This window comes from Brienomyrus brachyistius, chromosome 8 (genome assembly GCF_023856365.1).
Source record: "Brienomyrus brachyistius isolate T26 chromosome 8, BBRACH_0.4, whole genome shotgun sequence".
Classification (NCBI taxonomy): Eukaryota; Metazoa; Chordata; class Actinopteri; order Osteoglossiformes; family Mormyridae; genus Brienomyrus; species Brienomyrus brachyistius.
Window position 1 is genome coordinate 15,576,284 of NC_064540.1, and position 13,501 is coordinate 15,589,784.

The window sequence follows — 13,501 nt, forward strand, 5'->3', positions numbered from 1 at the left end:
ACATGCAACAAAAGCTCACCTCTCCTTTATCTGTATATCCACCTCCTGAATTTTATCGGATCTTTTACCGGGACCGGGAACGCCTTAATATCCCCGTTGACCAGAATCGCCGTCTACAGACGCGGAAAGTGAGCGACTCTGCGTGGTAGCAGGAAGCCGCGCCGCGCCGGTCCCGTCCGCATACCACGCCTCGCCTGCTGTCTGTCTGGCAGCCCGAAATACGACCACCGATCAAATTAGCGCCGCCACCACCGACACCTTTTGGGGTCCGGTCTGCGCGCCAGGCTGCTGGACGGAAATGCACAATGCGACCTGTGTGAAGGACCAGGGCTGTTTTACACACGTACCAACGTCGGAGCGGCTGCGGTTTCTCAAGGGGCCAGGCTGATGATTTTGTACCGTGCTGATTTGGGATTACACCACTTTGAAAAATTCCCAGATTCATGAAAAAAATCAGACCACTGTCTGTACAATATTGTACCCTGAAAATAAGTTTCTTGTTGTTATATTAAAGATATAAATATATAAATATATAATGTTAAATATAAGGCTATATATATATATATATATATATATATATATATATATATATATATATATATATATATATATATATATATATATATATATGTGTGTGTGTGTGTGTGTGTGTGTCTATATATATATATATAGACACACACACACACACACACACACACACACACACACATATATATATATATATATATAATGGTTATGTTGATAAAAGATCAATACGTGATGCTGCACTTTTAATACTGGAATAAAGTGTGTTGTAATGATAGGCCTATTTCTTAAAAACAAGGACATCATTTAAATAAATTAAATCAACAACTGTCATCCTGTGATGGGGAAAAGCAGAAGTGGGGAGTCCCCACGTGCGTTTGCCTAAAACATAACTGCGGTCACGTGATCATTCTTTCGCCAAACAGACAGACTTTATTGTATGTTTAGATTCAAGTGTCAATTTTCATTTGAAAGGAAAGTTCACCGCAGTTGATAGTATTGGCTGCCTCATAACAGTTCGGGCAAGGAGAACAGATACATAATAAGTTATCACAACAAGAGAAAGCTAGAATAACTATACAATACTAGATACAAAAATAGCGACTACACTAACAAAAGCGCAGTAGCATCTATGCAGTCAGTACACTGTACTAAATAGATAGTAGCTGAGCATCAATGCTGAATAAAATAATTGAATAAGTGTTCTTCACAAAATGCTTTAATGCGTTTGTCTGTATGAAACCCGGGCTGCGAGTAGGCAGATGTGTGGGGCAGGTGTTGCAATGAGCCTGACCATCATCTGAGCGCCTCGGTAGCAAATTGGAGCTATGGGCAGTAAAATGGCAGGTCGCACAAACAAAGAGCAGCGCCCGTGAATGGGGAAGGATGGGCGTGTCACTCACGATGGCAGTAAAGCCCGCCGAACAATGGGGAGTGGGCTGGGTGAGCCGGGGGCGGGGGGCACACGGCTGGGGAGGTGGGGGGCACGGGGTCTATTGAGCATTACAGGCACCCACGGAAAGTTAATCGCGCTGGTTATTTCCATCCCTAAAGGAAAAGCTTATTGTTGGTGTCTAAGCGACTGATTGGTGTGATGCATGGCAAGATGGCTTCCTCGCGACATTAAGGGATTTGCCCCGGGGAATGCCCCCCCCCATCCCCCAATCTCATTTTGATGAATTTCAATTAACATCTCATTAGGTTCCTCAAACCACGTTAAGCTTGGTACAAAAGGCACGAACGCAGCAGCTCTGCCTGCGCAGCGCCCGCTGTTGTGCAATGGCACCTTTGTGCTGTAATCTTTAGTTTATTGTTGTTTATTTGCTTTGCTTATGTTTTCGGCCATAGTGATTAGAAGCTGCGGACTTGACTGGGCCAGTTTGCCCCAGAGCAGGAAGCCTCCTGGGATGTGAACCGGCAACCTTCGCATTAAAAGACCTCAACCACCATGTCACCTGACACACTGTCATGCTGATTACTTTACAACTGAAACAAAATGTTTCGCTTCTGAAGGTGAAGCCAATTAGCTCAAGAGCATATGGATAGAGGCAATTAGCTTCGGAACATAAGGCAGACCGAGGCTAAGCTACCTATTTGTAGCTATAATGATTTGTACTGATATTCTTTTCAGTGAACTGTGCACTATACAGTCTGTATAGCCACTGTTAGGTTCTGCTTAGAGATTTGTGCGCCTTGTGTACTGTCAATGTCATTTGTTTCATTCAAGCAATTTACGCAATATATTTAAACTGAACGGAAGGTTAATGTTAAGTGCCTTTGTCTTTCAGCAGCAGCTGCTCACCTGGGATTTCTGACGGAGAATATTTTCGCTCACAAATAAATTTCAGCCAGACCGGCCACTGACCTCATTACTTGCTATAGCGTATTTTCGGGTAGGTCTTATTTTGAGACTCTCATTTTATTCCGTGCAGTATTCCCCGGAAACCATGTTAGTGGGATCCCACTGAGATTAATATTTATCGAAGATCAAGGCACTGTTTGTATGATTTCATAGTATATTTTAGCTTTCTTTGGCAAGGCGCTTATCAGCCCGGTTCCCTGACAGCTCTGGCTCGGCCTTGCAGTAGGCTGGCAAGGCGCAGGTCGCGCTGTGCACGGAAAAAGGTATTTTGTGTATGCATTTGTCAAAACCTAAAGGAGGTCAAGGATGAAGCTGGACGGGAAGTGGGACGAAGCGCCGGAGGTGCCTGCTGAAGCGATTCATCTGGGGGGGCGGGGCGGGGCGGGGGCTCTCATGGCACCTGAGTGTCACTGCTCACGGAGTCCGGAGAAATGTGACGCGGGTGCGATATCTGCTGTAAGGTGAAAGAGCTTCGTTTTAGTTGAAGCTCCATAAATTCCAGCTCTTGTCGAGCATCGCAATAAAATGCAGGCAAAGTAATTAAGGGGCTGCTGCCCAAGCATCCAGCTGTTCTCTGGATAACTTGTCAGATTTAGGGTACCCCAGTTTAAATACACTTCATCTCCATTCAATTACAGGTCAGCCCAGATTACCTTAAATCCAACCAGTTATCCGGCTAAGCAAGAAATCCTGCTTCGTGATAAAGGCTCCTGCTGTTATACCTCGCACCATAAATGTGATATAGAAGTATCTTCCAGGTAGTCTTGGATTAGTTTTGCATTCTCACAATTCCAGCACCGGTTAGGCGGTGGCCGTGAAGAAGATCTGGATCACACTCACCCTAAATCAACAATTAGATATTTACAATGGACGAAAGAAAATGGCGATGATCTGCAAATCAGGCAGCCTTTAACTAAATAAACAGAATGAAAATATAATTATATTTAACATGCAATAGGAATGTAACAAATGATACAGTATTTGGGCGTTTTTTGATGATAACGCAGTCTGAAAACTATCTAGTCTCCTACTAAGTCCACCTTTTAGCGTCTCATTCGGAGTTTAGACTAGCGGCTAAATTACATGTCTCACCCATTTCTTATCGTCATGTTTTAGAACAAAACCGAGTAATGAATTCCACGAAGAAACGAGGGCTGTATGTGTGTTTGAGTTTATGTATTTTTTGTCTTACACTGCCGCCTTACGGAAGAAAGTTTTTAAACTACGGGACTCGCAGCTGATCTGGGACATTTAAAATACACACCAGAAAAATACACCAATAGGTGGCAGTATGACGAGACGGAGAAAATGCATAGGCTCAGATGGTGTGACTTCGGTGTGGTCCACATTAAGTATTCATGTGATATTTCTTCATTTAACTGTGTTGCGTAATCTGTTAAATGGATTTTTTACATAATACATTTTTTAATCATTCTCTACTACCGTCATCCAAATTCTGCTAAATTTATATCAGCTTAAAAGATGAGAATCCATTTTGGCACAGGTACATGATTCATAGCGGACATAACTTCATTGAAACATTGCATGAGGTCAATGTGACCCTGTGAACTGGTTAAATTGTATTGAAGAGGGATGGATGGAAAACCTGAAAGATCAAAACAGTTAACCGCGCCATCTTCAAAATGTGCCATTTTCTTATAATGAATGCGAAGCCATAACAACGGACATGACCATTCCCATTTCAACATTATACTTGCCCGACTGGAATATGTTAACTGGGTCATGGTTCGTCCTCGACATTTCTGGATTTTTTTTAAAACTGTGGTTTCGTTATTATTATTATTATTATTATTATTATTATTATTATTATTATAATTATTATTATTATTATTATTATTATTATATTTTCATCTTTTCACTCAAAACATGGAAAACCGTTCAGTTGTTTCACGTATTTTATTCCAGTGTCATTGCGAATGAAGTCTCATTACGAAATTCCCTAAATAAAATCTCGTTGATATACTCAACTTAGAAAATAGTAAAATGATTTAGACGCACTTTGAGATTTTAACGATAAGTTGAAAGAAAATCTCATGTTCTACAGTTCATACATAGGCTAGTCGTGTTCCATGTATTATATTCTCACATTCTGCGCACTGATATTTGGTAGGCAGCTATAAATAGCCTAACTTCGGTGTTACCTAAGAAATAAATTATCCAGATGCGTTGCATGGCTCCCAACCTTTTCCGTATTTAATTAAAAAATAACAGTAAATTCTGCAAGACATTATCCACAGGGATGCTCACAAATAACGAAATTAGGTAAAATTCCAGGGACTATTGGGGCAACAAGAAAGCTGCTGACAGTCGAATTGCACTCTATCCGAAACAGCAGACCAAGTGTTCGCTGACGAAACAGATGTGCTTCTTTGTATTTGTGGTACTTGTAGTTTTTCAACTGCCACATTCAGCTTCACGAGCGGTCTCTTTCGTGCATTATAAACTACACTTTCTGAACACTGGTGCGCCATCTAGTGGCGGGGAAGACACGGCGTAGCAATCTAACGCCTGGTACTGCGAGCTTGACACTTGCAACATTTGTTACCTAACATTTAAAATCGGCATCGGCGAAACTTTTCACTTTGACAGCGGCAAGGATGCAATCCGAATCGGGGATCGTAGCAGACTTTGAAGTGGGTGAGGACTTTCAGGAGGAGCCAAAGACGTACTACGAGCTGAAAAGTCAGCCTCTGAACAGGTTAGTGCGCAGTGCCATGTTAGCTCTACGGCTGGGCGGCGGGCTTTAACCGGCTGGTCCCACGCGTAAATGTAGGGAGAGGCGGCTCTGCGCCCTGTCACTGCTCGGATCGCACTCCGATGGGATCGGGGTTCAATAAAACGGGTTTTCCTATAGGTGTCGTACGTCGGCGGTGCTGTTATTCCGTAACGACTGTGTGTCAACATCACAGTTACACGCTGTAAGGAAGCGCTTCCCAGCGCGCGTATATTCGCGCAATCGCGTGTAATTCTTCTGCGTCCGTTTTTTAAGTTTAATGTACAGAGCGCCTTTATATTAAAAGGGATACCTGATTTCTTTTCATTTAGTAAAAAAAGTTATACAAGTATACACCTAAAAACCGGAATTGTACTTTAAAATATAATTTTAGTGTTTTTATGTTTTCTAAATATGCTACGTTCATAAAAATGTTTTAAATCTTTTTTTTTAAATAGCCTATTCTAATGGTTATAGTCCAACAGTCAAGACCTTTCCCTTACACCGTGTTTAGGTTGATGGTGTCTTGCTGAATTTTATTGTTAGCATCAACAATAATAATCGACATTTATTTGGGTAGGCCTACTTTTATGTGCATTCATTTCTTGTTTCAAATTGATTTTCATTAAACAAACAAACAAACAACTGTATCCAATGTTTTAATATAATTAAAATTTGTAAGAGTGCGGTATAGCAGGCAAACTAAAAATAAGAGATGGACCCCTGTAGGCCAAAGCATAGAAATGCATATTTCCGCTGGATACCCAGGTGCGTAAATGTGCAAAACTAAACCGAGTGTATAGAAAAGAAAACGCAACGTAATGCATTGGAGGTTTTTCAAAGGCATGGAGGGACAGTTTGAGCATGTGCGCAAAGGAAAGCGACGCATCTGCCTTCCTGCCTCCACACTGCGCCCATTCAACTTGCTTTATGCTGTACGTGCAAAAAACACGCAAATACAATTTAAACGCTCTTCTGCAGTGCGGATTTCAAATACGGTGCATTGGAACTGCGGAGTTGTATTGGATCCGTGAGCACATATAGCGGGAAGCCAATTCCTTGCTTGGTAAATTACGTTACGCTGTTACTTATTAAAAACTGAATGGGATTTTTGTGCCTTCTGAAGCGCTACCACTGTTTCTTAGGGGGAAAAGTTTATTGGTAGTTAAAAGTGCAGAACAGTCCAGAAAACAACAGAACACAGAAAAGGCCTAAATACGTACAAGCAAGGCCAGCGTAAAGCCCCCTTCACCTTCTGACATTCATTCCCTAAGGGTATGTAAAATATGGTATTAAACAGCATATCTGGGTCGACGTCCTGCTTTTTAATTTGTACTGTTTTCTTTTTTTCTGCTTGGGAGTCAGAGTGCACGGGACACGCCCACGCGCCGTGTGCTCCGCTGCCCATCGATTATCATCCGGTTTGCGGCCCCCCGGCTCCGGTGTTTCCCCATGTAAGCTGCACGCTCGGTGCAATGATTAGCATTGCCGTTAAGCTTCCTCGCTCGTCCTGCTTTCAGCAATACCAGCTCTGGAAATCCAGATGTGTAAATCGGCAAATCGCCGGGAATACCTCCCCATTCGCTGCCCCCCCGGTGCGTCTGCACTCTGCAGAGTCGTTCATCCTGTATTATAACAAATCACTGCATGTGCTGCCCCACTGCGCCACCTTACTCAGTAAATAATTCCACATTTTAATGCATTTCGTGTGAAATAGTACCTTCTAATATTAGTGAGGAGCTGGCGCCTAACTAATTTTCACGTATGTACTCATCAGTTCCACTGACAGTGTTTTCTGTTACGCTGCTTTATTAATCCTATTTATATATTTAATGTAATCATTCTTTCTAATACTGAGGACTTATATCACGAAGCCCAGAACTGGAAACAATACTTAGAATTCTTGGTAAATTACTGGACATTGTTAGTATAATTAATTTGATATTTACGTTTTGATAAATATATCCGAGCGCCCTGCTCGGTGTTTCGGTACCCCGAGCATCTCATCATTTTCATATTGGGAACATTTAAAGCAGTCGTTCCCCACAGGGAGTGTAGGGTTTGTAATCCTAACATATATATATATATATATATATATATATATATATATATATATATATATATATATATATATATATATATATATATATGTATGTGTGTGTGTGTGTGTGTGTGTGTGTGTGTATATATATATATATATATATATATATATATATATATATATGTATGTGTGTGTGTGTGTGTGTATATATATATATATATATATATATATATATATATATTGAGATTTAATGGTGTTGGATTTCTTCTGACACATATCTTGCCACTTCTGGTTTCTATTTAAATCCCTTTTGGGCTGTTTTAGGAGTGAGCGGGCGGCTCGGCATTCCCCTGCTTCTGCTTATCCGTGTGTGAGAACAGTGAAGAAGGGGCATGTTATCGCTTTACAATTATTCACCTTCTCAATCATCGAATAATAACTTAATTCCTTAATATAAATGCTGCCGCACTTTAGAACGGCCTGGTTTATAAACTGAGATTGTTTAATATGTCACAGGGCAAAACATTTTATTTGCTTTGTTGCGTCGATCTAAAGTAAACGCAATGACAGTTGTGTTTCTACTAGTACAGAAAACGTGTGCTTTGCGAAAACGAGTTATCGTATATGAGAAAAAAAATTTAAAAAGGTGAAAATGGTAAAAAAAAATAAAAAAAAATAGGCCTAAATAGAAAAATAAAAGGTTTTTTTGTAAATTGCAGCAACATTTAAATCTGATTTCAGGGATCAATATATTTTCAGGAGGCCTATAGGAGGAAAGTGAAAAGTGCTTTTCGGGGTTCGTGAAAACAAGCTTGCAACCTCCAGGTAATTGATGTTGTAGTAGGTTATCTACACATGATATGAGTATGAGACAATAGGAGAGGAAGCTAGGCTGGCGACGTTCCCTCAGCCTGCTATGGATCCAGATATAGATGGTACCGCGCCGGGCACCGCGATCCGTCCGGGCGGCTTGTCCGGCTTGCGTCGGCGTGCGGGTGCCCGTCACAGCGGCCGCGCTTTATGACGCCGGAGCTGCAGCAGTTTAGCCCATGCAGTTTTAAGTAGGACTGAGGCCACATCGTGAATGACCGATCACACAGGCACCCTGGTCACAAGTGCATAGTTAAAGATCAGTTTTCATTTTATATACGCACCTAATAACTCCTTATTTGCCGTATTTACAGGGTTTTGTAAAGGGGTTTGCATGAAATGTGAACACTTTGTTGAGCTCATATGGAGTAGATTAGGTGGAGGCTAGGCTTGTGTTTCGGGGAGCTGCAATATACAATGAAAATTATGTAATTGCAGTTTGCTAGGTTTTTGCAAATGAGCAAACTATAGCACACTGACGGTTCTCCTTCCAGAGGTGGATTTAAGGTGTGGCCGGTGAGGGGCACGGACATAGAACAGATACGGTAGGGTGCACCCACCCCAATTAATATAACTAGCCCCCGATGGTCACCTCAGTCAAAATTTTCTACAGACGCCACTGTCCCTTTCTTTCAAGAAAATGCTGAGACAAATTGTCATGGTGATGCATCTGTTTGCTAATCAGGATGCTTGCGGGATATTTGCCATCCATTCAGGTCTTCAAAATTGTGATTGCATTCACGTGGATATTAACCTATTCTGTTAATGAAAACAGGGCAAAAACGAGAAATCTCAATAATCATCATCTACAGTACTTGTTTTGAGTTTACGCCCCCTCACGAAATTGCTTAATTGAGACGTACGTGTTCTAAAGCACTCCCTGGGTGGCAGTTGAAGTTGGACCGAAACTATAGGTAGCCTTAACAGCAGTGAGATACATAAACAGCGGCTTGCATTCCCGGGCCAATAACTAGAACTTGATGTGCGAGCTGCCGTGCGTCAGTAAGTGTATTTAATGTTAGGCAGAGATTTAGTGTTACTGTTGAGTCAGGCGTTTGCCTTGAATTCCGGAGATGATAAGCATTGTTTACGGGTAAATGAGTGTGATGCTGAGGAGGGAACCTATACGAACCGGGGTGTTGGTGGACGGCAGGGCGGAGTAGGCGTAACTCTCCATGCATGCAGAGAAACCAGGAAAGATAAACTTGGGCTAACTGGAAAGCAGCGTAATGTTACTATCTTGGGAAGCTAGCGCTCCGTAAAATAAGCACCACGTATAGTCACGCAGCGCTAATTAGCCGTATAAATTTAGAAAAGAAAGCGAGAGCTTGCACTTTCCGATGTTAACGGGCGTAATGGCGTGAAACAGCTCGTTTTAATTTACCAATAGAGAGTGAGATCGTACAATGAAAATTTTAACTGGTTTACTGGGTCCTGCTGGGTTTTACATTGGGAGATAGCAGCTTCCTTAGAGGTGTTCCGTTCGGCTGCGTTTGGGATCGTGTCTGTAGGAGGTAATCGATCAGCCAAGGACATGGACTTCGAACTTTATGGTTCTAATCCCAGGAGAGAGATATGTGTGTAATTTTAGTGAAGATGCGAACCTTGTCAACTAGGCAAATAATTGATACAGTGGAGGAAAGGTAAGATGTTGCAGCTGTCTGATTCCAGTGTGGAGTGAGACCTTGGGATGTCGATTTCAGCGTCCGGCAGAAGCACCTGGATGGATTTTGCGTGGCTCTACACGGTGCCCGCGGGAACCCAGCCTCGGCGCCTTGCACATGGCGTCAGCCTCGTTACCGCGCGGTAACCCCGACACACAGGCGCGGCTTTGTTTGCAAACGCGTGCTGCCCCCCACCCGTGCAGGGATGCTCTCTGTTATCCACCCATCCGCATTCCCCATGTGACCTCGTCCCTTATGTATGCCGAGAAGAATCACCCTCAATATGTGCTGGCGAGATTTAACGAGCGCCTAACTGCTGCCAGCCTTCATTTTAATGAAACATGCTTTTGTGTGGTTTGGTGTGTAAAGGGCCCTAACATTTATTAGCAAATGTCAGTGCTTAGAATAGGAGTATCTTAATGTCATTGAATTAGAAACAACTTTATTCACCATGGATATACAAGGATGTTTTCTGGTTTGCTTGGTGCTATGTACAAAGGACCCTGTAACAGTATCAGGGCATATAGTGAGAATGTGAGACACACTGCACAGCCTGGGAGCACAGACAGGGGGGTTAGGATAGAAGGAACAGTATCAGGGCATATAGTGAGGGTGTGAGACACACTGCACAGCCTGGGAGCACAGACAGGGGGGTTAGGATAGAAGGAACAGGATCAGGGCATATAGTGAGGGTGTGAGACACACTGCACAGCCTGGGAGCACAGACAGGGGGGTTAGGATAGAAGGAACAGTATCAGGGCATATAGTGAGGGTGTGAGACACACTGCACAGCCTGGGAGCACAGACAGGCGGGTTAGGATAGAAGGAACAGGATCAGGGCATATAGTGAGGGTGTGAGACACACTGCACAGCCTGGGAGCACAGACAGGGGGGTTAGGATAGAAGGAACAGTATCAGGGCATATAGTGAGGGTGTGAGACACACTGCACAGCCTGGGAGCACAGACAGAGGGGTTAGGATAGAAGGAACAGAATCAGGGCATATAGTGAGGATGTGAGACACACTGCACAGCCTGGGAGCACTGACAGGCGGGTTAGGATAGAAGGAACAGGATCAGGGCATATAGTGAGGATGTGAGACACACTGCACAGCCTGGGAGCACTGACAGGCGGGTTAGGATAGAAGGAACAGGATCAGGGCATATTGTGAGGGTGTGAGACACACTGCACAGCCTGTGAACACAGACAGGTACATGGGGGTGGGGGGGCACCCACTGGATTATTTGGGGTGGCTGGCAGGGAGATCTTATGCTGAACAAATATTATTACCAAACAGATGGCAATGGTTCAGTAACGGGTCTGTTTCAGCAAAGTGTGAGCGAGAGTCGTGCACAATTATTGTATAATATTTTGCCATGTTACTGTAACAAAAAGAATAACAACAATAATAACAATTAAACATCATCATCGTGATCTTTAAATCTGTCAAAAGCACATGGTGCCTAGAGGATGGCATTGAGACATGACCTAGCCTTGGGGATGAGCTGCTCAGCAGGTTTCAGTACTCAGGACCGGTGCTGTTGGGTCACAGGACATGGGCTTTCTATGTGCTCAGCTGTCAGGATAGTTGTCTGGCTGTGCGAGTGATTTAAATGAACACTGTCATTGAAATGGGGGCGTTCTCTGATAGTTCATTCTACTTGTGCTCTACTTGTAAGTATGTTTATCTGGGGTCTCTGTGCAGCCTGAAGGACAGGGAAGGTAAATAGGTCACTTGGTCAGGCACGAGTTTGTCTCAGTATCTGTCATTGCCAAACGGTAAACAAACATGGCCGGGCTTGTGGGGCAGTGAATCGCGAGCAGCTGAAGGCTGTGAATCCCGAACGGTAACGCAGGGTAGAGGCAGCTGGAGACCTATGTCTGTTAGTCCGTCTTAACTGGCACTGTGTTTCTGAATCTATCATTTTCATTCATAGATTCAGATTTACATGCTGCAAAGCCAGCAGTCATTTCTGTCGTCGGAGCTCCAAGCTTCAATTCCCCGTCAGCATTTTCTCAGGAAAGGTCTTCCCAGAATCCCGTAGCGAAGGCATAGTTTGTCCGGGGAGGCATAGTGGAGGAGGCGGCAGATTGACGCCGGCAGGTGCTTGGGGCCCGACACGTCATGCTCCAGAGCTCATACTCTTGGCTCTAGTTGTGTTTGTATTCCTCAGATGGTTGGGAGATGTTTGCTATAGTAGGTTACATGGAAAAGGAATGAGGTGTATATATTTGACATTGCTAACATACAGCAGTACAGTCCCTGTTACTTATTAAAGCTTCTGAGATGTATTATTAAGCTCTGGAAGTATTATATTATTACAACGTACCTTTTTATAAGTGGTCGTCTTTGTACAGACCAGCAGAAGTTTTAACTTTTCAGTTAATTAGACAACGAATGACACATGGACTCTCTGCTCGGCCATTTGACTTGGGGGAGTCGTGCAGATCATGCACACCCAGATGCTCATGCATTTTTCACAGAAGAGGAAGGTAAAGTGCCTTGCAGGAAATAGGATGAAAAAGACACATTTATAGCTTGAATCGCTGTTCCCATCTTCATTCAGTGAATCGGAGCAAACCTGCAGATTTTTCCAGCGATGTGCTTTTAGGTTTTAAGAAGAATCTAATCTAAGTGGTGGTTTATTGCTGACTCAGAATCATTCAGTTTCAAAAACAGCCGCTGACTGTCATCCGCTGCTGACCTGTGGTCTGCGTGTTTCAGTGCCCCGCCAAGCCAGCGTTTATTTCCTGGTTTTCTCTCGTTCTTCTCGCAACATGACAGCTGTTCCTGGTTTCTCCAAAGTTTCGCGGCGGTGTCTTGCTACATTTATGGACAAGCTGATGCTCCAAGGCTGTTTTCTGATCACACAAGGTCTCAGCTCCTGGATGGTCATCAGCACTCATCCATTAGCTACGCAAACATATTGGGTGTTGAATCAGGGGCTCCCTCAACACTTTTGGCTCTTTCACACTGGCAGGAACCAGGCCGTACCCAAGCCAAAAAAAGAGACTAACTACAGCGCGGTTCCTGCTCACTTTGGTTTTCCACTGCAGAAGGTTCCTGCCGCTTTTGGTTTTCCACTGCAGAAGGGTTGGCTCAGTAAAGATGTTGCTGGGTTTCGAGAGTGACAGTGATACTTATTTACTGTTCATGTGGTGTACATCATGATTTACTGTGTGCTAATTCCACTATCACATCTATTATGTTAGCATCCAATGCTAGAGGAATTCGCTTGTGTAAATATGCATTACAAATTCATTCATTTCAGCTGTTCTATAGGAACCGGTACTGTTGGGTCACAAGACATGAGCTTTCTGTGCACTGAGGAGTTTGGAAATTTTCAAGTTCCGAGTTACCAGGAATGCATCAATGAATAATACCCTTTTTTCCATCATATACTCCATGCGCAGAACACCGATATCTTCCTGCATTTCAACCAATCAGTTAGTGACGATGTAAGCAGCTTGGTTTGGTGACGCTTTCAGTCATGCTAGAAAGCAGGGTGACGTCAGTGTGGGTACGGCTTGGATACTTTGCAATGGAAAAGCAGCAGTTCATGGTACAGCTCAGTTCTCGGTGGCAGTGGAAAAGCGTCATTTGTGTTGTTAACCTACCCAGAGTTCCTCAGTCCTGTATTTCACTCCATTCAAGTTCTTTATTAAGTAGGTTTGAGGACTGATTGAGTCACAGTCAAACCAAGCCATATGAGTAATGCCCGACATTTGGTAAGGTGCTGTTCTGCAGTTAGCAGACGGCTGAATGGTTCACTCCTGCCACCTGAGGTGTGAGTGCATAGGCTCTTT

General features: G+C 43.4%; 2 protein-coding genes across 3 annotated transcripts in view; one reads left to right on the top strand and one right to left on the bottom strand.

The window, feature by feature from the left end:
- frmd4ba (FERM domain containing 4Ba) overlaps positions 1-263 on the bottom strand; it is a 41,574-nt gene extending 41,311 nt beyond the window's left edge. Inside the window, exon 1 of the mRNA XM_049022207.1 lies at positions 20-263. The gene's annotated coding sequence lies outside the window, so the exon portion shown is untranslated. The remainder of the gene's footprint in view (positions 1-19) is intronic.
- Positions 264-4,892: 4,629 nt separating this feature from the next.
- The window catches only part of mitfa (melanocyte inducing transcription factor a), a 33,174-nt gene continuing 24,565 nt past the window's right edge, over positions 4,893-13,501 (top strand). For both annotated transcript variants that reach the window (XM_049023597.1, XM_049023598.1), the window contains exon 1: positions 4,893-5,105. In XM_049023597.1, coding sequence (XP_048879554.1) covers positions 5,005-5,105 — 101 coding nt within the window. In that variant the 5' untranslated portion in view covers positions 4,893-5,004. The remainder of the gene's footprint in view (positions 5,106-13,501) is intronic.